The sequence below is a fragment of the Schistosoma haematobium genome, chromosome 3 (genome assembly GCF_000699445.3).
Source record: "Schistosoma haematobium chromosome 3, whole genome shotgun sequence".
NCBI lineage: Eukaryota > Metazoa > Platyhelminthes > Trematoda > Strigeidida > Schistosomatidae > Schistosoma > Schistosoma haematobium.
In genome coordinates, this window is record NC_067198.1 from 5013787 (window position 1) to 5041183 (window position 27397).

At 35.2% G+C, this 27397-nt stretch overlaps 1 protein-coding gene across 1 annotated transcript in view; it reads left to right on the forward strand.

The window, feature by feature from the left end:
• MS3_00010566 (uncharacterized protein) overlaps positions 1-26974 on the forward strand; it is a 51715-nt gene extending 24741 nt beyond the window's left edge. Inside the window, exons 8-16 of the mRNA XM_051218942.1 lie at positions 519-666; positions 4899-5012; positions 8534-8611; positions 10392-10487; positions 11301-11477; positions 13529-13852; positions 19029-19139; positions 23353-23806; positions 26325-26974. Coding sequence (XP_051068761.1) covers positions 519-666; positions 4899-5012; positions 8534-8611; positions 10392-10487; positions 11301-11477; positions 13529-13852; positions 19029-19139; positions 23353-23631 — 1327 coding nt within the window. The 3' untranslated portion in view covers positions 23632-23806; positions 26325-26974. The remainder of the gene's footprint in view (positions 1-518; positions 667-4898; positions 5013-8533; positions 8612-10391; positions 10488-11300; positions 11478-13528; positions 13853-19028; positions 19140-23352; positions 23807-26324) is intronic.
• Positions 26975-27397: the final 423 nt, after the last annotated feature.

A 27397-nucleotide genomic window follows, 5' to 3' on the forward strand; every position in this document is an offset into this window, starting at 1 on the left:
ATTGTCATTGGGACATTGTAAGGCATGTCGCCATTGCTAACATTAATGGGTTGACTGTCGTGTAAGCGGAATAGGTCAACTTTGGCAAGTTCGTGCTGTGCATAATTGATTCACGCTATCATTGATCGAAATAATTATACATGTGATGTGAATGTGTATATGATTGGTGCGAATGGTCCATCAGGGTGTTTGATACTTGTATGGTTGCGCCACAGGATTGAGCTGTACTATTCAGATTGTAGCGTTAAAGCCTATATGGTGTCTGGTTCTCCTGTGAAGCGGGACTGAGCTGTACTGCTTGGGAGGTGTCTGGCCCTCCTGATAAACAGGATTGTGCTGTAGTGTTCGAGTTGTCACGCGAAATTCTGGATGAAGTCTGGTTCTTTTGAAAAACCAATATAAAATTACCCTTACCCACAAGGGTATATTATATAACTATGAACTAACTTTAACTCATAAGTTACATATTTCACTTTTGGCTTAAAATAGTGTTTAATTTATTTTTTTATATTCTGAAGTTTACCATCACCCGTATTACCGGATATTCGACTAGTACCAGAAGTTTTAATGGAATCAATCATTGTATCGTTTGTTTCATTAGCTACAACAATTTCTTTAGTTAAATTATATGCAAAGAAAGGTGGTTATAATGTTGGTTATACTCAAGTATGTTTTATTTAAATATCTATTCATATATTACTTTTTAAAATCATCATTTATGAAAACTTCGATTATATATTGAATACATTCAATAACTTGTTATAACTTAAAGTTCCTCAAAGAATAATGATTTAGTCATTAAAAAGCTATCAGTTTTTTTCAAAATGGGTTTAGTTATAGGTTCAAATTTTACACCATCTATTTTGATTTCAATCATCGGAAAGTATCGTTAGCATTCGAAAAGAATTAAAATGTAGCTCATGGTTCAATATACAATCTACTTGCACTTATCACATGAGGAGATCTCACTCGTCGCGAAACCCAAAGTTCTATGTTAGATTTCAAGTATTAAGATGAGCCCAAAACTAAGATAGTATCACTTGTCTACTGATTCAAGAATCCATGTATAACCTAGTCTAATAAAATAAACTTGTTCTATCGTATATCGAACACAAATCCTTTGATTCCAATATAGATGACAACAAGTTTGTATGGAGGTGGTGGGAGGTAGTCCAGGAAATCCTAGATATAGGTTTTCATACTGTTTGGCACTCTTCATCAAGATGTACCTGTAATTTTGAAAGAAATATTACCCTTTGGTGGATTCGATTATTTGTTGGCCAGCTTCACAGTCAGAGACATTACCATTGAGCTATCCAGGCCGCAACTGGAATGTATTTACAATTGATGTATCGGTGAGACTACAATTTATAGACGACCTTTGAGCGACTCCAGATTGACCTTGAGAGTGTCTACCTAATAACCAGAACCAAATGGGGATTATAGAAATGTGTGAAGAATCAGAATTACGATTTACAGTTGATGGTTGAGCGTGTTGACCGCTTCACTTATCTTGGGAGTCTCATCAGCCATTGCGGTCTAGTGTGTGACGAAATCTCAGCACGGATACAGAAGGCTCGACTAGTTTTTGCCAATTTGCGTCATTTATGGTGTAGGCGAGATATCCGTCTATCAACCAAAGGATGTGTTTACTGTGCAGCAGTTCGTTCCGTCTTATTTAATGGCAGTGAAACATGGCCGGTGAGAGTAGTCGTTACTCTTAGGTTACTAGTATTCGATCATAGGTGTCTTCGAAACATTGCTCGTATATCCTGGGACCACCGAGTAAGTAATACAGTTGTTAGGAAACGGGTACTAGGTAAGGATGGCAAATCGATTGATGACGTAGTGAAACTTCATCAGTTGAGATGGCTTGTACACGTGTTACGTATGCCGAACGATCGACTGCCTCGACGTGCGATGTTCAGTGGTATAGGAGTAGGTTGGAAGAAAGCTAGGGGCGGCCAGACCAAAACATGGCATAAATTCATGAAATCATGTTAGTAGGTTTAGACTACCTGGTTGGGGACCGCGAGATGATAGCAACCGATGCTTAGAGACCTTGAGTGACATGGCTCAAAATCGTTTGCAATGGCGCAGGTGCATACACTCTTTGTGTTCTCCCAAATTCTAATCTTCTGAATGCTTCGTTTTTCTTTTTTCTCTTTCCAAATTTATTTCACTGGATTATACTCTTTGAATAACATCTTCAAGCCCTAATCTTTCCGATTACTGCTTATACTCTTACTACCTCTACCACTACGAAATTCGAGTCGACAACTGTATCTCTGCGCTAATGTGGTGTGGCAACTCGAATCGATGTACGTAGGTATGAACTTCCACGTTGTTACTGACTGACTGACTGATGGTTAAGGTTAGAAATTATACTTATGGTTCTCATCACGAACTGACATCAGCTGTAATGCCATGAATCTATTTAGCCAAATAGACGAGTAAATTTCGCGCCAAAATCCGAGACCTGTTATCTTATACATGATTGGATTGTCCATAAATTTTAGTCTCACTGATGTATCACTGGGTTATACACAGTGCTAAATAGTACAAAACCTAGGTTCACGGTTTCCTGTCGACCACCTCCCAACACCATTTTACATCTCAACATGGTGCATACGATATCCAGCCACCTAGACTAGTGACTACATTGTAACTTGATCGATAAGATTCGATTTGTATTAAAAAGCATCTGACATACATGATATTGGTTATTACCTAGTGATCAATCTATTGTAACCAGCTTTGTATATTTCTTTTCCTGAAACTAAAAGTTTTGACATTATTCTTACAACAGTAAATGATTGTATTCACTTAGCTTTAATATCTATATCTATATGATTTTGCTGATCATTCGATCTTCATTTGCCTACTCGATGGAATTAAACCATGTGACTTCAGTATTTGTTTATTTTTTATAAATTTGTTTAATTATAATAAACATCCACTTAAATTATCTTATTGTTGTGTTTCTTCCAAAAAAATATCGATTTGATCTGTGCTGCCTAAAAATTGCTGTGAATAATTTCATTGTTTTCAAATTACACCTTCGAAAAAAAACATGTCGCTTCTCTGAAATTGCCCACAAATGCCCTGGTACGGCCGAGAGTTAGGACAGTCAGCTCTTCTCGAAATGATCTCACATGACCACGTGCATACAATCACTGGCAGTGAAGTCCTACTCACTGCCTTCTCACGGTGTTGGTGTTGTTTACGAAATTAAAAGGACGAAAAGGGAATACCTGGCGCTTTGACCGGGTTAGTGGACACGGAGAGTCCACCTAGAGGATTTGGAAAACCCTAATTTCAAACCAATGGTCCACATGGGCTCCAGTATCCTAAAGGAACAAATGAACGTATGAACCTATTGTTGGTGACCAGCTACTATGGTACTGTATCTCCCTATGTTGCTCCACTGCCTTGTGGATTAGACCTTTAGGTCTAAGGCTCTGGGTGTGACCTCTTAGGAAAACCACCTGTTTCGGTTTGGGCAACCGGACAATATCCCAGCCCTCACATATATCAAATAATTTATATGGTGCATATCTATTTGGTGCCTTTTTGTACCAATGTTGATGTATTTAGATAAATAAATTAGAAATAAATTCTCCGAACTTCAGTCCCAATTAACTCAAAAAAACTTAAAAAGCCACGTAGGAAAATCTAGATTGAGATAAATGAAAATTCTCAATTTTTGTGTCCGATAATTATTTCTACATCAAGTTTACTCCATGTAAATATTTATGTCTTTCTAATCAAAATCATCATGGTTAGTATATTCTGGAGAGTGCATTGTTTCCAAAGAATTTAAATTAACAAGAGACTTTTTATATTATCATCATTTTGTATTTCTAAAGTGCTTGAATACAGTTGAATTCCATTCTTCAAAAGTTATAACTTCCATGCATGTTTCTCAATGACATGCCAAATATTTCACTCAATACGTTCTTTATTGTATCGTCATGATGAAGCTTCTCAATTTTCGGTGGTTGTATTAAGAGTCGTTAGGGGGGGCGGAGTACAATACAAGTATGACTAAAAGTTATGTTGTATTTTACGTCTCAAATTCTGTAGGTAGATGATAACCTGATCATAATGTGAATATGGATTGTTAGTTTATGTATCTGGTACGAATTGTGCAGTTATTTACAAAATTCGACATATCTACTTCAAGATTTCATCCGTATTATTAATTGAACCTCGAACACAAACATTTTACCTCTCAATATTGTTATTTCATTAAAACTACATCCTAAATTCTTCTTATGTAGATCGATTATTTTTGTGGAACTACTTTTACCAAAACTATACAACCTAACTGTTGGACTAAATGTAAAGTACACATATATAATTGTTACAAGACTAAATTTTCACGTGGTGTTTAAACCTTGGTTAGAAAACCGCTGAAAATCATGAAACGTTGTATAATTGTCCTGTTTGATTACTGGACTTCACCATTCCGAACGTGAGACAGATATCACCAATGATAATATTCGGGAATTTCAATGAGTTTGATTAAGGTTAAAATTGTAAACTACTGGATACTGATTCAGTAGTCGGAAGGTTCAATGCTCTTCACGGAACTTGAACATTTAGGATGTGATGGTTAGCGTGATCACGAAGGTTGGTTTTCCCTGTCAATGAGTCTCATACTAGAGCGACATGACTGTGTTAAGCGCTTTGTGGTCAATTCGTGACGTGGAAAATTGTAACTTGATGACACCAATTAATGTACACCATAAATCAATATATGTTCAGTGTAGTGATAATTATTCATAGGTAGGTAGGATTGTATAATTGGCAAAAAATTACCCCCGTATTTGTATTGTGTTGGGTTATACAAATAATAGTTGATCTCTCTGTGTGTTTTTATGTTTACAAAACAGGAACTGAATGCACTAGGCTTGTCCAATGTAATATCTGGATTTTTTCGTTGTCAACCCTCATCTGGTGCTTTGGCTCGGACGTCAGTTGCTAGTAACGTTGGAATGTGTTCTCAAGTTAGTCATTTTTATGTTTTATCCTGTCAAGTCAATATGTAATTTCTATAATTATAAACATTTGGGAGCTGCTATATAAGTGGTACGTTTTTTAAAAAGCTACGTTTAATGGATATAAATACACGTACACACATACGCACAGTTCCCCTTTATGATATTAAAAGTGAACAACAACGAGTTGAACGGAACATTATGGATTTATTGTATTTCATATTAATAGCTCTCATCAGCTACCTTAACAACCTATAATGTTTCAAGATTAGAAATACTTTTAGAGAATTAAATTTTATTGGTAGCTAAGTTGATAAACAAGTAATGTAACGATGTTATAAATGGTAAGACGATACTCTGTAATGATATACCGGTTTTCTTACCTGTTTCTAATATATCAAGTTTCTTCTGCTCAATAATAAAATAACTTCAAAACAATTTCAAAAGACTATAAATATTACTGTATATTAAACACTGAAAGATTTCATTCTTGGAATGGATGGTAGTATGTGTTGTGACTTTATGTTCGGCTTTTTATCACGTGATTTATCCACCAATCAAAATACGACTTATACAATCTCAGCACTGTACCAAACCAATGACGTTCGACCGGTATGAGCAGCCTAGCGTCCTCATTGCTCCTATGTCCGCCTAGTTCGTCCACTTGAGTCCAGAACACCAATGCGAGCTTCCACTATGCGAAACGAATCGAATCGAATCATTTATTTTAGATATACTGGGTTTATACATCAATCAGACAGACCGCAACGTACCATAAAATAGGAAATAATATTTGTACACAATAAAGCCAAAATGTGGCTGTAAACGTGAGAGGCAGTAGTCAATAAACGGAACATAGATTAAGAACCGTAAATCGTACAATAATAAATTATAAGTCAAAATAAAGCTTATAATAAGAGGAATATAAATATACATAATCTAATTATTGAATAATTATACCATAAGAATGTATAGATAAGATTAGTCAATTAATATGTCTCAGAAGTTACTCGTGATTTAATCTTCGCTCGGATATAACAGTATGACCCCTTGGTTGTTCTCATGTTCGCCAAGATCTTCCTTTGATATCCTGATGACACATCATTGTTTTCAGTCTTTTGGCACTTGTTATCTTCCCTAAATCTTTCTAAAGAGAATTTGGAGCATCTTAACTGTTACCTTTGTTTCTGACTTTAGTACTGCAGCTGGTAATCTGTCTGGTTCTGGTGTTTTATCATTCTTAACTTGGCTGATGGCTTCGCTAGTTTCTTTTTTTGCCAGTTGGGGTATTATCTATAGAGAGATCTATGCGTGTTACATCGATGTCCGGTGGGTTTTCTAATTTGTTCAAATGTTCTATATTGTCCTCTTCTCACTTGTTCCATTGCTCTTAAACCTCAGGGATTGGTTTACCTTCTCCGTTTTTGTACGGTCACTCTAGTTTACTATATTTCTCTGCTAGCTTCTTCATTCTATCATATAGTTCTTCCTCTTCTTGGAGACTTTTGCTGTAGTTGCCAGGTCTTCTATATCTTTCCGTTCATCAACTCTAATACAGTTCTTCACTCGATTGTTTGCTTCTGTATATTTAGCAAATGTCTTGAATTTCTCTGCTTTTGTTCAGTTGTTGTCGACTTCTGTCATTACTTTCCTTTGCTTAGTCTTGAGCAGACTGTCTACAGATAAGCATTTTCTTGGGACCGAGGACTTTGGCGCTCCCATGAACGATCAAATCCTAGCTTAATGCATCTGAATGTGCAGTGTTAGGTATAATAACTTCCAAGAATATGAATTTTAAGGCACCGATGGACAAATTTCAACCTAATTTTATTAATGCGAATACTACTTACTGTAAAAGTTCAGTAACCTAGATTTGGTCGAATATGTAGTTTGTACAGTACGTTATTAATTGTTATGAACCTTACGTAGTATATAACCTGAAGTCAGTGTGTCTTAGAAGTCTGAATTTCGACTTGTTCTGAGGACATATTGTTGGAATATCTGACTTATCAATCTGCCAGTGAATGAAACTGAAATATTCATGTGAGGACGGTCCACGGGTGAGCTCGAGGAAGCTCTATGAAGCTCAGAAAGAGCCGAAGATGTTCCATCCAATCATCTTTTGGAAGAATATTCCCAACTCCACCTGGAGTCCCTCCGGGGGCTACTACCGGTTCCAAGCCCGGATAAAGGAGGAGGGTTGGGCATGGGATTAGCGACCCCATCCCGTAGAAAACTAACTCGCTAAAAATACGCTAACCAGAAAAAAATTATTATCCAAAACTACGTGTAGCTTTCCTATCGAACAAATGCTAGTAACCCCTGTATGTGGATTACAGGACTATAATAATGATTTCTTTTTTACTAAAACTATAACTACCTAACAGTTTTGTACTATAAATGACATTGTTTGGAATAGCATTCCTTCTCACTTGTCTCCTCTCTTCTCATTTGCGACTTAGAGGGTTCTAGCGACATATTAAGAATCTAAGCTCTGGATATAACAATTCACCTTACTATTTATGATGAAATCAAAATAGTGAAAGGTATCATAGTCAAAATTTAAGTTATGTATAAATCAAAGCTGTGTTGAGGAACATCTCAGTACTTGTAGATAAATAAAATAGTTATTCTAAACAAACTTCATTTTCTTTGAATTTCAAGCATAGTCCAAATGATTTCAGTATTAATTTGCTTAAAAATATTCCCCTTTTTGTTTACTTTTTAATTAATAAAATTTGATTATCATTATAAAATGGCCTAAACAAACACAACACTTGTCATCACTACTAGGTGATTGATCAATTGTAGATATCTCATTCCTACAAGAAGTCAGTTTGAACCGTATAGCTAAGTATTAACGTTATAGGCTATGAAGCTAGGTGACACCCGTTCTAGTCCCACAGTTAACATCGGTCTGCCAAACATTTCAAGTAAACCTTAGCTACGAGTTTCAACCAGTATGAAACCTGGCTTAATAGAATTCAATCACCACAGAGGATTAAGCAAACATCACGTAAGTCATTTATTTTTATTGCTTATTTAAATACATAAATATTGATACAAGGATGCACCAAATATATATGCGTTACACTTCACCATTCGATTTGTGTAAGGGCTGGAATACTGCCCGAGTGCTTAAACCGAAGCAGGTAATTTTCTTAGGAGGGCCATACCCTAAGCCTACGACCTAAAGATCTAATCCACGAGGCAGTGGAGTAACATGAGGAGATGCGGTCCCATGGTAGCCGGTCACCAACAATACGCCATTTGTTCCGTAAGGATCCTGGAGCCCATTTCGAGAGAGAGAGAGAGAGCTGATTCTCCCCACCCTAGGCCGTAAAACGGAATTTATGGGCACAAACAATAAATATCGATGAACTTCAACCTAAATATAGAGATTACACTATATTGGTGTGATACACAGCTCTACGTATATCATTACACCATAGCTAATTTATTTATTTATTCCTATTTATCAGTTATTAAACAAAAGTGTTCTTTCTTCTTTTTTTTTACTGGATGAATAGGTTGCTTCTTTAATTTCTTGTTGTATTCTTTTACTTGTTATTACTGTGATTGGACAATTTTTACAAACTGTTCCAAAGGTATGTAGTTTTTTTTTATATTTATTTAGCATATTCATTAAGGTTCTTTTGTTCATATCCATAGTTTATAAACTCTTTTGAATGATCCTTTTATCTAAATTATGTAATCTAGTGTAAATGAAACTTGTACTGCATAGCTGTTTCATCTCAGTATAAGACTCTATTATTAAAGTACTCTTATCCAACACTTTATTATTAGTAGAATTCAAGATCTTGAAATCTTTGAGTTCATTATTCCAATGTCTAACATTTTTAACTTTGAAAATTGTTTATGTTCCCAAATGAAAAAATCTAATCAATAGATGTTTCTGATAGGGTCATGAATGTGTCCTACCGTATAGATACCATTACTAGAATGAAGTAACTATTCAATGTTTTTATTTTAATTTTTAATAGTTGCTTATTTATATTCAATATGTAATGTAAAACTACAAATTAACTTATCCCTAAAACCAATTTATGCTAAATTATATAAAATTGTGTTTAAAGCTCAAGAGATTATTTGATTGTTTCATTTAAATGATATTGAAATAAGCATTCTCTATTATTTGGAATTCAGAATAATATTTGTAACTTAACAAATAAGAAAGTTAAAATCAGCTTTTAACAACCACTGATTAAATCTTTGAAACCTTGCTTAATCTTCATTGATTTGTGAAGCTGGTCAGTAGTATGAGAGATTTGTAAAGATTATAGCATTTTCACAGACGAAATCACAAACTCATCGGATCAACCTTATTGTATCAGAATTTATGAAGTTGAACACACTTTAAATTTTTAATGATTGAAATTATGAGTCGATCTAAGCTAGACTATTGTTGATAACCTGGAAGCAGTAGGCGGCCATTTTGTCCTAGTATGGGACTCCTCGATGATGCGCTTCCATGATCCCGCACTAAAGGGGCTCGAACCCAATAGATCCGGTCGTGCGCGAACCATTGTCCTCTAGATAACGGGACTGGCTGATATTCAATAGTGTTAATGTCTAACTTCAATCATTCCATGATCTTGCACAAACCTTCATCCATTGCGAGGTGGATAACTGTCTCCACCCGACACCGACTGAACTCCATTGGTCACAGTTTCTCACTAGAACTCCAGGAAATCTATCTAGTCACTAGTAAGCACATGATTATTATCAGGATGGGGATTTGTGGAGATTGTAGTCATTTTTAGTAGTTGAACTCATAAGTTAACCTTAAAACTTAAAATAATGAATAGAACTTTGATCAATAAATAATCCACTATGAAAGTTGTTTTAAATTATAATCAATTGTGAGGTCAGTCGCATGTCAATAATATATATATATATATATATATATATATATATATATATATATATATATATATATACTTGACTGTCGTAACCAATGGTTGGAGACTCTCTGTGACATGGCTCAGAATCGATCACAATGGCATCGGTGTATACACTCTCTATCTTCCGTTAAACGATGAGATTAAAATTGCTTTATATCTTTCTTTCTACGAACTAATTGTTTCTTCCTGTACTATATCCTTATATACAATCTTTCTTCAATATAATACCACCATTGAACTCACTACTATGAATTCAGTGTTCATCTTGTTGTGTTGATGAGGTATGGCAACTTGGACCGATGCATATATGTGTCTAGTTCTACGTTGTAGCTGACTGACTGATATATATTAATATTGGGTGTTTATATTAAAAGATTATTACTGCCAATCAACTGTTCATTATTTACTTGTATTCTTCGGGTTTTTTTTTATTGTTTTGACATACTTTCATGATGGTTTCTAGTGTATCTTATCATCAATTATTGTCGTATCGCTTGAAAGTATCTTCTTACAAATTATGGATTTACGTGCATTATATCGTGTTTCAATATATGATATGGTAAGTGGTGTACATGGGCATTTTTGCAATTATTTCCTTTGCATGAATTACAATTATTATTTTTATTTCTACTATTTATTATCTTAACCATCTTTATGTTGTAGTGAGATTTTGTACAATTTCATAACGTGCATTATAAATAAGAACTTTTCGGGTACGCTAGATCATCAGAACTCATTTGGTGAACATCTTATTTTTGCAATTTAATTTTAGAAATTTGAATTTCTTGTTTACGCGGCAACAGCGTCCATTTTTACCTTCAGATTGTATTTCCCAATCGGAAGGACCCTAATTATCATTCGTTCGTTATCTCTTTTAATATGCTATTTCGTGACGTTTCCTAAGGACATATCTACACTGTATATATATACGCTGAAGTTGTGTGCTTGTGTTCGTTCGTACTCTTGGCTGCTTGTGGAATGTACTTCCCCTCTTCTGAACCTGATCTTCTTCTAGTTAGCGGGGCAGGGACATATCGGAATAGTTAATTTGCCGTTGTGTCGCTGATCTTTCGTTCGGTTCATCGGTTTAGGCGATTTTGTAATCTCTTCAAACATATCAGAACTACAAAATCATTGAAAAGTAAAAAGAGCTAAACACTATACAATCCCCATCATAATTTGAATATGTGGGCTACTAAATTTTGAATCAGTAGTTTTCATAGATGTACATAAATTTCTTTGTCAAACGGTTTTTTTTTCTGTACGGTCATACCATACTCAAATTCATGTATCATTCTATTCATTTTTCGATTGAATACCTTTTTTAAAACATTAGTAATTTCTTTTCTTTTCTTTGCTTTTAATCTTTAAGCTTATATGGCTCGTAACATTCATGGCCACCGTGTTTATTGATGTCCCGATAGGTTTATTAACTGGTTTGTGTTTCTCCCTATTAACGGTATTATATCGTACACAATCGACATATTATTATGAACTTGGCCAAATTCCCAACACAAATATGTATGTTGATTTAAAGAGATATGATGAAGTAAGTTACCTATCTACTATATTATTACGTTATTATTAGATTATTTACTATACTTATTACTTAACTTTTAATCGATTTCGTAACTTGACGTTCTGTTTTACATTTGTTTGTGTAGAATTTATTGTTGATATAATGTTGAACATTTATATAGTTATGTTTCGAACTAGCCTTTTATCCTTTAGAATGAGAACCCGGGTCCAGGGTTTCCTGTCGACTACCTCCAACCACCATCTAATTTCACAATAGTACCCGTAGTGTCGAGTCACCTAGACTGATGACCACATTGCAACATAATCGATAGCATTCGATCTGCACTAGTAAGGACTAGACACGCATGACATTGGTCACCACCCAGTGATCAATCAATCGTAATTACATCTCAGTCCTACAGGAGGTCAGTCGCGGCTGGGATAGCACAGTGGTAACGTCTCTGACTGAGAAGCTGGGTGATACGAGAACGAATCCGCCAGGGAGCACCAGTTCCCTTAAGATTACAGGTACACCTTGCTGACGAGTCCCAAGTAGCACGAAACCCGGGTCCAGGGTTTCCTGTTGACTACCTCCAACCACCATCGAATGAGAATTTTCTTTATGGATTGCTAAACTAATATAGAAAATGCATCGATCGATCGATAAATACTGTTTATGAGACCGCACTATCTATAGCAATCCTCCTTCCCCCTAATTGAACTGATATTCGAAGACAATTCAGCTGCTCATCAGAATAAGTTCTTTCTTCTAGCAAAATATAAAGTGTAACATGAAAATAAATATGCTCATAAAGTCATTTAACAAATTAGTTATTATGGATATGAGAAGCATAGGTCAGTCGCGATCCAATGGTATTAATACCTAACTATGATGCTTAATTTCTGCCTCGTTAGATCACGTCATCAAATTCGTAAAATATATGTAATTTATGATAGATAATACTTGGGTTCCATACATCGTTACCTAATTGAATTTGTTGATATATGGTATACTTTTTTTTCTTAAATAATTAGTTTAATCAAGTTTTTTCCTAGTTTTCTATTTGCTACAAATTTTAATTTACGACTTAATGACAAACACTTTTAACTTCTACGTAGGCGAACGGGCACTATTACTGACGTTACCATACTTTTTTTGAACTATCTTACAAATACCGTGACCAAAAAGCCTTCAACCTTTTTTTGCCCTAAGCTAATTGGTGGTGTTGAGTGTGCGACAGTTATCCATCTCGTACAATGGATGGAGGGTTGCGCAAGATCACGGATCTATCTAAGTTTGACACGATAGCATTGCAACTGGCTCAGTGGTCCAGAGGTTAAGCGTTCGCACTCGAGACCGCAGGTCCTTGGTTCGAGTCCCTTTGGTGCGGGATCTTGGATGGACACTGCTGGGGAGTCCCATACTAGGATGAAATGGTTGTCTATTGCTTGAAGGCTTTCAATGGTAGTCTAGTTTAAATCGACTCATGAATTCAACTGTCAAGATACTACAATCTCTACAAATCTCCATGCTGATTGATAGTTATTGAATTCCTAAATCGAAAACTTAACTTTGTGATTTGAACTAACTTTTTTTGATATACTTAGATTATGATTGTAGTAGAAATGATATTTTATTAAACCTAGTTAGCATATAAGTTCACTTGGTGTTGTTTTATTTGTATATTCCCATTGTTATTTGGGACTGCACTTGATCAGTCTCTTATTGGCATATGTGCATCCTGTGCGAACTGCTTCAGTATTGCCTGAAGTCACAAGCTTTATAAGCAAAGATGGATAGTGGCTAGCAGTAGAAGCCAGGATGCGCGCCGCTTCGTCCCATTTGGTACTCGTCAGCTAGATATACCTGCATTCCAGAGTTAATATTCACCCTGGGACTCGAACCCAGTACCATTCGCTTCAAACTCCATCGCATTATCCACTTAGCTACTAACTCCTAATAGTCATCTGCATATATTTAAACTACTTTCGATATTGATAAATATCACAACCCATGTTAAAATCAAATTTCTATGTAAATCTAATAGTAATTTTTTTTTAATATTAATAATTCAATTTTAGGCTATAAAACTTCCCAATATTCTTATATTAAAATATGGTGGTCCATTGTATTATGCCAATTCAGAATCTTTTCAAAATTGGATTCATCAAATGACCAATATTAATCCACATAAATTGATTAAACAACGTCAACGTATCAAAGAACAATTGGATCGTAAGCAACAACAACAACAAAAACAACAACTTAATGAAGAAAATTTGAATCAGTATCAACATAATAGACATAATCGGCTGTCTTTTGTTAAAAATGTAATAAAACGAGTCAAATTTAATAAAAAGAAAGATTGTGGCAAATTTCCACATATTTCACAACTTACGAAGGATGTAAGACAGTTTTCTTTTTTTACAATTGTTATGTAATTTGTATTGTATATGTTCTTGGTTATACTCTCATATCAAGTAATCCATTGCATGGGTATTCAAATCTTCATGTGTGATTGGCATTGAGTTTACTGTATGTGTCTGTGTTATTGTTGTTGTTTTAATGATATGAAGTGTTAATTAATGAAATCTAGAAATGTTTAAAGTGAGATTAGTTACTTATCAGTGAATATATTTGAATGTCTTATTGGTTATTGTTCGAAATTAATAACATGAAATAATCATAAATAAATTATTATATTTTTAATATCCCAATGAGTAGAAAAATGAGATTTTCTGACGTTTTGTGACTCAGTGTAAGCCACTTCTTCAGAGTAAATAAATAATCAAATCAAAATTAATCCAAGTGTAATAAGCACAACGGAACAACAAGAATATAATGTTCTTGTTGTTGTTTAGTTAATTAAGGGCTACATTGCAACACTAGTTTGTGACTTAGAATGATATACTGTTTACTTACACCTGTCAACCCTCGTGAAGGAGCACAGGCCGTCCACCAGCATTCTCCGATGAACTCTGTCGTGGACAAGCCTTTCCATTTGCTATTCATTCTTTTGATATCTGCTTCCGATTCTCAACGTAGTGTGTTCGTTGGTCTTCCTCTTTTCCTATTTCCCTTTCAGGATTCCAAGTTAGCGCTTGCTTCGTGATGCAGTTTGATGATTTCCATAATGTATATCCTATTAACTTCCATCGTCTTTTTCTAATTTCCTCTTCAGTTGGAAGCCGGTTTGTTCTCCCTCATAGTAGGCTCTTACTGATGGTATCCGGCCAACAGATATTGAGTATCATGAGTAGACAACTATTTATAAATAATTGTACCTTTTTGATTATGGTTGTAGTAGTTATCCAAGTTTCAGATCCGTACGATATATTATTTAGAAAAGTGTATATCAGCTGAATTGGTTACATATCTTACTAACACAGCAATACATGAAGTTAATGAAACAAAATATAACTTATTCAAAATGATAACATTAGACCAAATGCACTGGATATAAATAGTATAACATTAGTATAAAACCGTATAATAAGAATTTTGAAGTATTGTTTATATCCTAGATTGACAGAAAGCTAAAGAAAATGATTATACCACTACTGAGATTATCCTCAACTTTATATTACTTTGAATCTTCCCATTAATGTTTAAGACTGCAATTGATCAGTCTCTTATTGACGTATGTGCATCCTTCACGGATTGCCTCAATATTGTCTTAAGTCACAAGCATTATAAGCAAATATGGATGGTGGCTAGCAGAGGAATCTAGAACGCTCGTTTCTTCCTATTTGAGATTCGTCAGTTGGATGTACCTGCATCTCCGAGTTAATGTTCACTCTGGTACTCGAACCCAGTACCACTAGCTCCAACTCTGGAATGCAGGTGCATCTAACTAACGAGCCTCAAATAGGACGAAACGCGTGTCCTGAATTCCACTGCTAGCCATCATCCATCTTTGTTTATATTACCTTATTCCTCTAGTCATCATTTAAAGTTATTTCATAGTCACCTATCTCAAAAGACTACAATGTTTAATTCAATATAGTTCAATAGTCATTAACTTCTTGACCTGATCCCAAGTTTCGTATTTTATTCCGAAATTATATTATCTTTTTAAATGAGAAGTGCTTTAAGTTCCCACATCAATATTTCACTAGATCACAGATTAATTGTTCTTTAATTGAATAACCATAAGCCTGTAGAATTGTGGTCTACTATGATATTAGTACTGCTCTAATAATAGACCTAACCCTAAATTTGTAGATTTGTCATGATATAACTGCCTAATCTGTAAGATCTTAAATGGAAGACACACCATCGACTACACCAACTCACTGTATCGTATCAATTACCAATACATGATGTAGAACAAATTTAGGCTAGAGAAAGAACAATATATTTAATATGAATAGAAGATATAAGGTAACATTCAGCAGAGACCATGCCTGCATGGCCGAGCCATGCCATTCGATCAACTCCAATCAATTCAATACCTTGTTCGCGCCTTCTCCATCGTTAGGTATTTCTCCGCGTTAAATATTGAATATCTGTTTACCGAGTAGTCTCGTGTTCATCTTTGAGGACTGTGTGGTTATTTTGCAATGCCACTACAAGCCTCTTAATATTAATTACAGTTTTTTATGATATCCGAATGATTAGAAATTTGTACTTCTAAAGTTTTGTGACAATGTATGTCATTCCTTTAGAGTAAACAAATAAATAACCGAAATAAAATGAACACAAGTTTAAATGGTATAAAGGAAACAATGTAGAATATTTTTTTAATGGAAGCAAGGTCATGGAAAGCTTGAATATGTTCGTGTCAAGTTATTTTGGGTCAAGGTGATTCTGTATAATAAATCACTGTTTATTTGTATGGTGATGAATATGAAAAATGTGTGCATTTGTAATCTGAAGTAGTGAGGTTGAAATGCTGTGTGTGTGTGTGTGTGTGTAGATTTTGTAAAGAGTGCATTTTGTATTGTTTGTTTGAAACTTCCCATTGATATTTAGGACTGCAGTTGATCAGTCACTTATTGACATATGTGCATCTTATACGAATTGCCTCGATATTGTTGAAGTCACAAGCATTATAAGCAAAAATGGATGGTGGCTAGCAGTGGATCAATTCGTGATTTCAACGAATTTCCATGGTACTAATAGTCATGTGTTCACTAATGACTAGCTTCAAGATAGATTTCCTGGAGTTCTAGTGAGAAGCCGTGACCATTGGAGTCCAATTCGTGTCGGATGTGAGACACCTGTCCCCTTCAGAAATCGAATGAAGGGTTGCGTAAGATCACAGACCGATTAAAGTTAGTCACTGTTGGATATCGACCGGCTCAGTGTCCTAAAGGTTAAGCGTTTGCGCGCGAGACCGAAGATCCTGGGTTCGACTGCCTTGCGCAGAATCGTGGATGGACATTGCTGAAAAGTCCAATACTAGGATGAAATGCCCATCCAGTGCTTCGAAGTTTTCAATGGCAGTCTAGCTTAGATCGACACGTGATTTCAATTGTGATAATGCTACAAAATTTAACAGCATCTATAAAACCCTCTATTAGTTTATAATATACAGATACAACGTCAAATTTTACATATTTTTAATTATAGAAGCAACCTTGTTAATTTGTATTATCATGTGATCAGTTTATGTAATGTAATATATAATGCAGTACACAACATGGATTATGTAAAAGTACTTTCATTTATTTATTAGCTTTATCAAATAACTGTCCTTTTTCAAATCATGTTTCGTTGACTCGAATTATTTTTTATATATTATTATTATTATTATTATTATTATTATTATTATTATTATTATTATTATTATATAAGCGAATAATAATCCAAGTCGAAAGTTGTTTGTAGCCACTAATGATTATACAATGATATGTGTAGCATTTTTACAGTTGAAATCACGAACTCATCTTAGCTAGATCATCAATAAAAAGCACTGAATGGCCGTTTGCTTGTAGTATGGAAGTTCTTAGTGGTACGCTTCGCATTCACTATCCCGAACACGAAAATCGAACTCAGTACCTTCGGTTTTGCACTTGAATGCTCAACTTCTAGACCACTGAGCTATTCATCCTTCTGATGTCTGCTCCCGATTCCCGACACAATGTGTTCTTTGGCCTTCCACTTTTCCGTCTCTCTTCAGGATTCCAAGTCAGTGCTTGCTTCCTGATGCAGTTTAATGATCTCCGCAATCTATGTCCTACTCATGTCCAGCATATTTTCTTCATTTCCTCTTCTTCTGGTAGTTGGTTTGTTCTCTCGCGAAGTAGGTTGTTGCTGATGGTATCCCGCCAACGAATATTGAATGTCTTGCGCAGAGAGTTGTTTATAAATACTAATACATTTTAGATGATGTTTGCTGTTGTTGTCCAAGTTTCAGCTCCGTACACTAGAACTATCTTGACGTTCGCAGGACGCACATATGCCAATATGAGAATGATCAATTACAGTCCTAAACATCTATAGGAAGATTCAAACAAACAATACGAAATGAATTAAATGATCATATTGTATGCTAAGTAAAACACTTTTTAAGATGAAAAATATTTGTGAACCATTATCTGTCTAGCAAATACGTGAACTGATCTATTGAGGTTGTTTGTTAATACATATAACTAACAGAAATGATTAATCATTTATATTGTTCAAACGCTTTCACGGATTACTACACTGTATATAGAGATATTCAAGAGTGATTGTTAGCATTTTTATAACTTATAACTTGATCATCACACTAGATCATATTTCACATTCATTGGAAATAGTTTTCTATGATACTTTTGTGTTTGAAACGCTAAGTGGTCATTTATGGTCATTCATAGACAGTACTGAGATAATCTAATGATGGGTAAGGTGAAGGACCCAGTATTTATGAGGAACCATGTGAAATGTTTAGTAGTTGGACATAGCACAATGGAAATTCTGTCTGACCTAGTTTTTGTGTTAGTTAAAACTCATCAGCAAAGCATACTTAGAATTTTAAAGAGACTTAAGCTCTCTGTTGGATTGGAACTAGCTCAATAGTCTGAGAATATACTATTGAGTTAATCACGATGTCACTGACCTTCTGTATAAGTGAGATACTTACAACTGATTGATCACTGTCATGATTAATGATAGGCTTTGCTGATGATTACTAGCTACCATGAAACGTAGGTTAAACAGCATATCTTATCAACTGTTTCTAAACACCTAACATCTTGTCTTAATCCACTTGATATTGAGACACTGATACTAGAGACCATATTACAATCTAATCGACAGCATTTGATTAGTAATAAAAGATTAAATAAACATGACACCAGTCACTATTCAGTGATCTAACCAATGGCGACTTTTGACAGATGTTGAGAATGACAGGAACGGATATAGGAAAAATGTTTCTCCATAAAAAATGGGAAATATTTTGAATGGGATAAAATTCATGTATATGAAGAGCTTGTAAAATGATATTCCTAATAATCTCAATGACTGTATTTCCTTATTGAATAGACTACATAGATATCTTCAAAAGAAGTTTTTATTCGTATTATTCAGATTAACAAGATAATTATTTGAAAGTTTATTGTTTTTCTAAATTCTTATTCTATTTTCTAATAGACTAATGATAGTAAAAATGACGATGATCTTACTGGTCAATTGAAATTTATTATCTTAGATATATCATCATGGATTTATTTGGATTTTGTCGGTATGAGAACTATTACTGATGTAAGTTTTTCATTGGTTGAATTAACGATGGTTAATTCTGTGAAAATTTTAGATAACTGTAACATCCGCTATTTTTGGTAATTGGAAGTATTGAGTTGTTGTATTTCATGCGTAGTTTTTCGAATTCGCGACAATTTTTCAGCATAACAATATTATGATTTGAAGTTGATTTTTTTTGCATCAGAAACTATTTATAACTATCAAATATAAAACAAAATGCCGTTTAACTAATTTCGTCCCAGTATGAGACTCTTCAGCAGTGCACACTCACGAATTTGTTCGGAATGGAAATCCACAACCTTCTGATATCTCTGTAAGCCCAAGATTGGCGTCCGAACGATTCACTTTTTCGAATACCTTTTGACAACCTAGTGTTTTTATCTTCATTATAAAAAATTAGTGTATGAGAGTGAAATAATAATAATGGGAAAGGCAGTTCAGTTAGCAAAGGTACAACCAGAAAGAATTCTTCCATTTAAAGAAACTACGTCCATTTTTTATGAAGTGAAATAAAGTTACAGTAGGATCTCCACTGACCATATGTGATTACATCTCTAGCCACTGTGTTGCACCATCTCTAAGACCCCAACCAGAGAGTCTTGAAGGACCAATAGAAGTCATTCCTGTACAGCTTTCTCTCATACCATGACACCATGTCATACACTGACCACCTCTTCGCTTTTTCCAACCTGTCCCAGCGTCGGCAAATAATGTCTGACGTGAAATTCTCAGGGTTGACATTTCTGGGACATGTCCAATCCACCGAAATAGATGTTTCAAGATGGTGACACTACTTGAATTACCGCCTCTGTGCTCGAACACTGAATGTCAGCAATCCTTCGGAGACAACGATGATCAAACACAGAAAGTTGTCTAACATCCTCAACTCGGAGAGGCCAGGTTTCACAAGCATAGAGCAAAACTGCTCTCACCGACGCGTTGTAGATCCGACCTTTTACAGCCAGACTAACATCACGAAGGCGCCAAAGATGGCCCAGATCGGCATAAACCGCCCTGGTTTTCATCATACGTGCATTGATCTCATCACTCACACCCCCACCAGCACTTATGCAGCTACCTAGATACACGAACTTCTCGACTACTTCTATCTGCTCACCATCCAGGATGAGTACAGGATTAGAATCCTTTGCACTTCGAAGGTGCAAAGCACATGCCATACCTACGGACACTGATTGGTGAAGACGCTGACAAAATGCAGAGTCTTCTGACCACTCTAAGCAACAATGCAAGCATGTTCGGGATGCGATTCTCTCCCTCGAAATGCAAAATGTTGCTTAAGGATTGGGTTACATCGACACTCGAACTAGTGATAGGGAGTGAAGTAGTTGAGCTTGTCGACCGCTTCACTTATCTTGGAAGTCTCATCAGCCCTTGTGGTCTGGTGTGTGACGAAATCTCAGCACGGATACAGAAGGCTCAACTAGCTTTTGCCAACTTGCGTCATTTATGGCGTAGGCGAGATATCCGTCTATCAACCAAAGGATGTGTTTACTGTGCAGCAGTTCGTCCCGTCCTACTTTATGGCAGTGAAACATGGCCGGTAAGAGTAGAGGATATTCTTAGGTTACTAGTATTCAATCATAGGTGTCTTCGAAATATTGTTCGTATATCCTGGGACCATCGAGTAAGTAATTCAGTTGTTAGGAAACGGGTACTAGGTAAGGATGGCAAATCAATTGATGAAGTAGTGAAACTTCATCAGTTGAGATGGCTGGGACACGTGTTGCGTATGCCCAACCACCGACTACCTCGACGTGCTATGTTCAGTGGTATAAGAGTAGGTTGGAAGAAAGCTAGGGGCGGCCAAACCAAAACATTGCACAAGTCCATGAAGTCACTGACAAGTGAACTGAGTCATGTTGGTAGGTGTAGACTACCTGGTTGGGGACCGCGAGATGATAGCAACCGATGGTTAGAGACCCTGAATGACATGGCTTAAAATCGTTTGCAATGGCGCAGGTGCATCCACTCTTTGTGTTCTCCCAAATTTTGATCTCCTTATTCCTCCTTGTCTCTTTTTTTTCTCTTTCCAAATTTATTTCACTGGATTATACTCTTTAAATAACATCTCCAAACCCTAATCTTCCCGATTACTGCTTATACTCTTGCTACCTCTACCACTACGGGATTTGAATCGACCACTGCATCTCTGTGCTAATGTGGTGTGGCAACTCGAACTGATGTACGTACGTATGAAGTTCTTCGTTGTTAGTGACTGACTGGCATGGCTTGGGCATTATCGCACAGTAAGACAATATCATCCGCATACTCAAGGTCGAGAAGTCTTTCTCCAGGCAACAGATCCACACCACCATTACTTACATCCATCAGAGCTGTTTCCAGAATGTCATCGATGGCAAAGTTGAAGAGGAATGGTGAGATTGGGCAACCCTGCCTAACCCCAATGCTCGAATGGAACAATGGAGAAAGGTGGTTGTATGCCCTCACTCTGCCTGAAGTGTTTGTATATAGTGCTTTTAAGATGTTAATAAACTTCTCAGGCACACTTTAACAGACAACCTCATAGACCAATCCTATTCAATGAATTGAAGGCAGTACTAATGTCAAGAAACACTACGAATTTCGGTCTGTAATAAGTATGACGGTGTTCTAACATTTGGCGGAATGTGAAGATATGATCAATATATCCTCCACCAGAACGGAAACCGGCCTGCTTTTTAAGAGTCGATCTTCCTCGGGTTTTGAGCAGTCTACGAAGTATGACGGAGGCCATTAGTTTGGACGCTATCGGAATCCTTTATACTAAGTCACTTATATACTCCTCTTTATCCTCATTTTGTGTATTTTTATTTAATGATTACTTCTCAACCTATTAATATGAGTGAAATGGGTTTGAATCCATGAGGGAGCATTAGTTGCATCAAGATTGGTAGTACATTCTGCTGACGAGTGTAAACTAGCACGAAACGTAGACATAGTATGATTTCTTCATCATTATGAAGTGGCCTTAGCTTCTGTCAAACACTTATTCAGTGATCTAAAGTTTTAATTAGTTCTTGATGTGTTAAAGATTTTCCACTTACAATGTTCATATCACTAGGTCTTAATATTCTCAAATTTCATTAAGTATTTTAAGCGTATCATATTTTTTTATTGTTCCCATTCAAATGACTTAAACCTTGATAAATCACCTAATCATAATATTTCACACTCAAAGTTGTATGGTTTAAGTATGAAGCTATCGCTGATATTTTAACGACAGGGTTGTACCGTCAACACCTATTTTAAGTTGATAAAAATGAATTTCACAATAACAGGCTGGGACAATGAAATGTATTTTGATACAATATTACAGAATATCTTGGTAAAATCTGAGAGCCATCAATCATCTCAGACTTCGTTATTCATTCGCTTTCATACTAATCAATCTCTGTTTTCATTCTCTTCTCTTCAATTTTCTCAACCTTTTGCCTCCAGGCATTTCGCTTTTGATTGATTATACATACTACTTATATCTGTCAACATCAATAGCACACCACAATGAGCCTTCTTTATGACTAGTTATCTTAATATAGATGATAATAACCTTATTATATCATTCATATTGTTGTTTATCTGTTTATTTATACACATAAACATTGGTACAAGGAGGCACCAGACAGATATGTGCCACATAAATCATTCGATTTGTGTGAGGGATGGGATACTGCCCAGGTGCTTCAATCGAAACAGGTGATTTTCTTAGGGGGCGACACCCCAACCCTTCGACCTAAAGGTCTAATCCACAAGGCATTGAAGCAACGTCAGGAGATGCAGTCACATGGTAGCCGATGACCAACCATTGATTCATACGCCATTTTTTCCTTTAGGATCCTGTAGCCCATGTACATCATTGGTTTGGAATGAGGGTTTTCCAACTCCCATAGGTGGACTCTCCGTGCCAACCAATCCGATTAAAGCCCTGAACATTTTCTTTTCATTCTCTCAATTTCATAAACAACACCTTTGCCACGAGAAGGTAGTGAGTAGGACTTCCCTGTTCGTGGTTGTATGCACACGGCCATGTGAGAGCATTTGAAGAGGGAGAGCTGACTCTCCTCACTCTCGACCCTACCAGGGAATTTGGAGGCTAATTTTTAATTACTTCGTAAATTGTATCATATGAATATGTTTTTAATTCATCATTTTATCATTTATGTCTCTATCTTTCTCTATGTTCCACTTTTTGTAGATAATTAAAAGTTATGCTGAATTAGATATTCGTATATTATTCACTATATGTGATCCACAAATTTATACAGTATTAATAAGTGATAATTTAACATCATCACAAATTCAACATAATTCATTTATTAGTATACATGATGCTGTAATCTATTGTCAAAATATACTTTCTACTACTACTGTTACTAGTAATAATAATAATAATAATAATAATAATAATAATAATAATAATAATAATAATAATAATAATAATAATAATAATAATAATAATAATAATAATAGATAATCCGAAGAATCCAATAGAAGACAAAACTATAAATTTACCCATTCAAAATATCCCAGTGACTTATTGTAATTCAACAGTTACAGTAGATATTATTACAGATAAATTATGATTACCAACTGAATTGTCAAAAAGAAGGATTATTCTCTATCGTTGTCCAATTTTCATTAGAAATCAAGTGAGTAGTAGTCAATAAGTGTTGGTTTGTTTTTTTTTGAAGGGGGGTGTTTTTGTTAGAATTTTGGTATGTATGTATAATCAGAAGGGGTTTTGTGGAGATTTTAATTTCATTAGTTGAAATCATGAGTCAATTGAAGCTAGACCACCATGGAAAACTTGGAAGCACTGGACGACCATTTCGCCCTAGTATGGGACTACTTATCATTGCTCATCCACGATCACGCCCCTCGCGAGATTCGAACCTAGGACCTATTAGTCTTGCGCGTGAGAGCTTAACCATTAGACCACTGAGCCGGCATCCAACGGTTAATGATGATGACATACTGTGAAATTCTCGTTGTTGTTTTTTTGGTATTTTGTTTTGTCTAGTGTGTATATGTGTGTTTTTGGTTCAATATTAAGATGTTTCGATTTTAGATGGTTGGAGATGATTGCTAAGAATCCTTGAACCATACGCACACACACACACACTCTCTCTCTCTTGTAACATTCATCCTGTCTCTCAGTTACAAATTTTTCTCATGAGGATCTTGTTCATGACTTTCCATTAGTGGTTTATTAACAGGAATGTTAGAAAACGAAAAACACATTCAGTGCTTAATCTAATCAACTGGTTGTAGAGTGTGTACTTTAAAAAGCTGAGAGGCCTTTATTCCGGATCAAATGTTGCACATAAGCAAAGGGTTTTGCATGAGAACGATTAAACATATATGAACCTGCTTTTGTCACAAGTTACCATGAGAACATATCTTCTCGTGTACTCATTAATAAAGGTTCGTGGAAAATGATGACTTTTTTGATAGAAACAAATCCCTTAAGTTATGTGTTCTGTCAATAATATCATAGTCCTCATTGAAAATTTAGTACTTACAACAAATTAAACAAATAATGTCTCTTTGTAGTTTATATACAAGAAGACCAGACCGCATCACACCATAAAAGCAGAAATAATAATTACACATGGTCAAGCCAAAAAGTAGTTGTATGTAAGGGAGACTGAATAATAAATTAGGAATAGATTAAAAACAGTAAATCGTATAGCAATCGTTAATGAGTCAATCGAAAACTTATGATCAAGGATATATGTATCGTAATTATCAGAATGATGGGATTTGTGGATATCGTAGCAATCTAGACCACCATGGGAAACTTAGAAGCACTGGACGACCGTCTCGTCCTTGTATGGGACTCCTCAGTAGTGTACATCCATGGTCCTGTATGTGGGACTCGAACCAAGAACCTTCGGTCTCGCATGCGAACGCTTAACCTCTAGATCGTTAAACTGGCCGATATCCAACGGTGTTAATGTCTAATTTCAACCGACCCACGATATTGCATGGCTATCTTCCATCATCTTCAGTGAAGAACTGTCTTACACGGTTGAACTTCACTAATTACTGCTTCTCATTCGAACTTCGAGAACATTGGTCGATTCATGATATCAATTTAATACTCAACAATCTCCACAATCCTATAGTGATAATGAATTTGATGTTGATTTAGAGTTTTAGTGAGACTGAATTTCAGAGATATTGTTATCAATATTACAAAGTAACGAATTAAATTTATTGTTATAACTTGTGACCACCGATTAGAGAGCAGTGAATTATCGATCGGATCAATGACGCGTAAACCCGTATGAGACTAGATTCCAGATTGGCCCTGTTTCCTGTCTAGCCCAGCCAGTTAAGTCCAGAACACCAATCTCAGCCTCTGCGATAGGAATCATTCTATTTCAAACATACTGAGTTTATATACCAATCAAACAGACCACATCGTACCATAAAATAGGAAACAACATTTTTACAAGACTTAGCCAAAATGGGCTATGAATGAGCGATGTAGTAGTTAATAGACAGGGAATAATTCAAGAATGGTAAATCGTGTAATAACAGTTCATAGGTCAAAATAAAGCTCATAATAAGTGGGACATGGATATGAATAGTTTGGTTAATTAATAATTATACGATAAAAAATATACGTATAGTATTGGTCCATAATGGATCCCAAAAGTTACCATTCATGAACAGTAATTTATACTTTACTTACACTTTAACAGTTTACTATATATGATGCCAATCTCACATGTTTGATCTTGTACAACGTAGTGTATATGTATAATCTAAGCGGATAAACTTTATTTATTTATTCAAATACATAAACATTAGTACAAGGAGGTCCCAAATACATATATACTACACAATAACAATGAGGCAGGAGTAACAGTTATCATTGATTTGTGTGAGGGTTTTGATACTGCCCGGGTGCCCAAACTGAAGCAGGAGTGGATAAACTGTATACTAAATATTTAAAAAATTATTATTCAATATTCATTAATTTACTTGTAATATTTCGCTATAGTTCAATAATATCAATTGTTGATTAACATTATTCCTAGGAATTAATCCTAAACATTATATCTTACATTTAACATTTTAATATTATACTTATATATATATACAACATTGAAATGTTTCTCGTTTTTTTCTTCTTTTGGTTTTTTGTCCATCTTCTAGTCGGTTCTCATGGTGTAGCTGCCTTAATCTTAAAGCTTCTTCTTCTTGTCATTATCATCATCATTAACCTACAGATCAATAAGGTAAATCAACAAAACAGATTCTTTTTCATTCTACTTTTTCTTAGTTCATGTATTTGTTGAATGTTTTTCTTAGAGTTTCGTCTTGTCATTATCATCATCATCATCACCATCATTAACCTACAGATCAATACGGTAAATCAACAAGATAGGTTCTTTTTCATTCTATCCTTTTCTAGTTTTTTTTTCTCTTTTTTCTTAGTTCATGTATTTGTTGAGTTTTTTTCTCTTTTTGTTTTGTTTAGTTTTTCTTTTAAAAGAATAAATTTATTCGAATTGTATATTTACGAAACAATGAGAAAGTGACTTTCTTACATTTTCCTCAATTGTGCATTTTATTACTTCCAATCAATGATGTTAATGTGTATATTTGTAGTGTTTATGAATTTCTTTTCTTTTTGTTTGTTTGTTTGTTTATTTATTATGTTGTTAGTAGTATGTTGTCACATTTTTCTTCAGTTTTATATGAGTATCTATTTGTTTATTACCTATAATTTGGTTAATATATTTGTACATTATTCTAATGTATATGATCAGCTTAACTGAATAGATTGATTTGTCTAGAAAATACTTCGATAGCTTGATTTTGTTGTTGTTGATGATGGTTGTAATGTGGCTACTTACAATTCTTATAGTAGTTAAGGGTAAACAAACTATTACTAAACTGAATTATATTTCAGAAGGGGTTTTGTGTATATTATAATAACTTTAATAGTTGAGGTCATGAGTCTATTAAAGCTAGACCACCACGTCCTATTGTGGAACTCCTCAGCAATGCGCATCCACGATCCCACCTCGCGAGATTCGGACCCACAACCTATCACTCTCGTGCTTGAACGCTTAACCTCTAGACCACTGATCCAGCAGATATCCAACAGTGTTTATATCTAATTTCAACTAATCCACGAAATTGAGCGACACATCTACCATTGTTTTCAGTGAGTTATTATTTCACAACAGACCAGGTTGAACTCCACTGTTCACTGCTTCTTA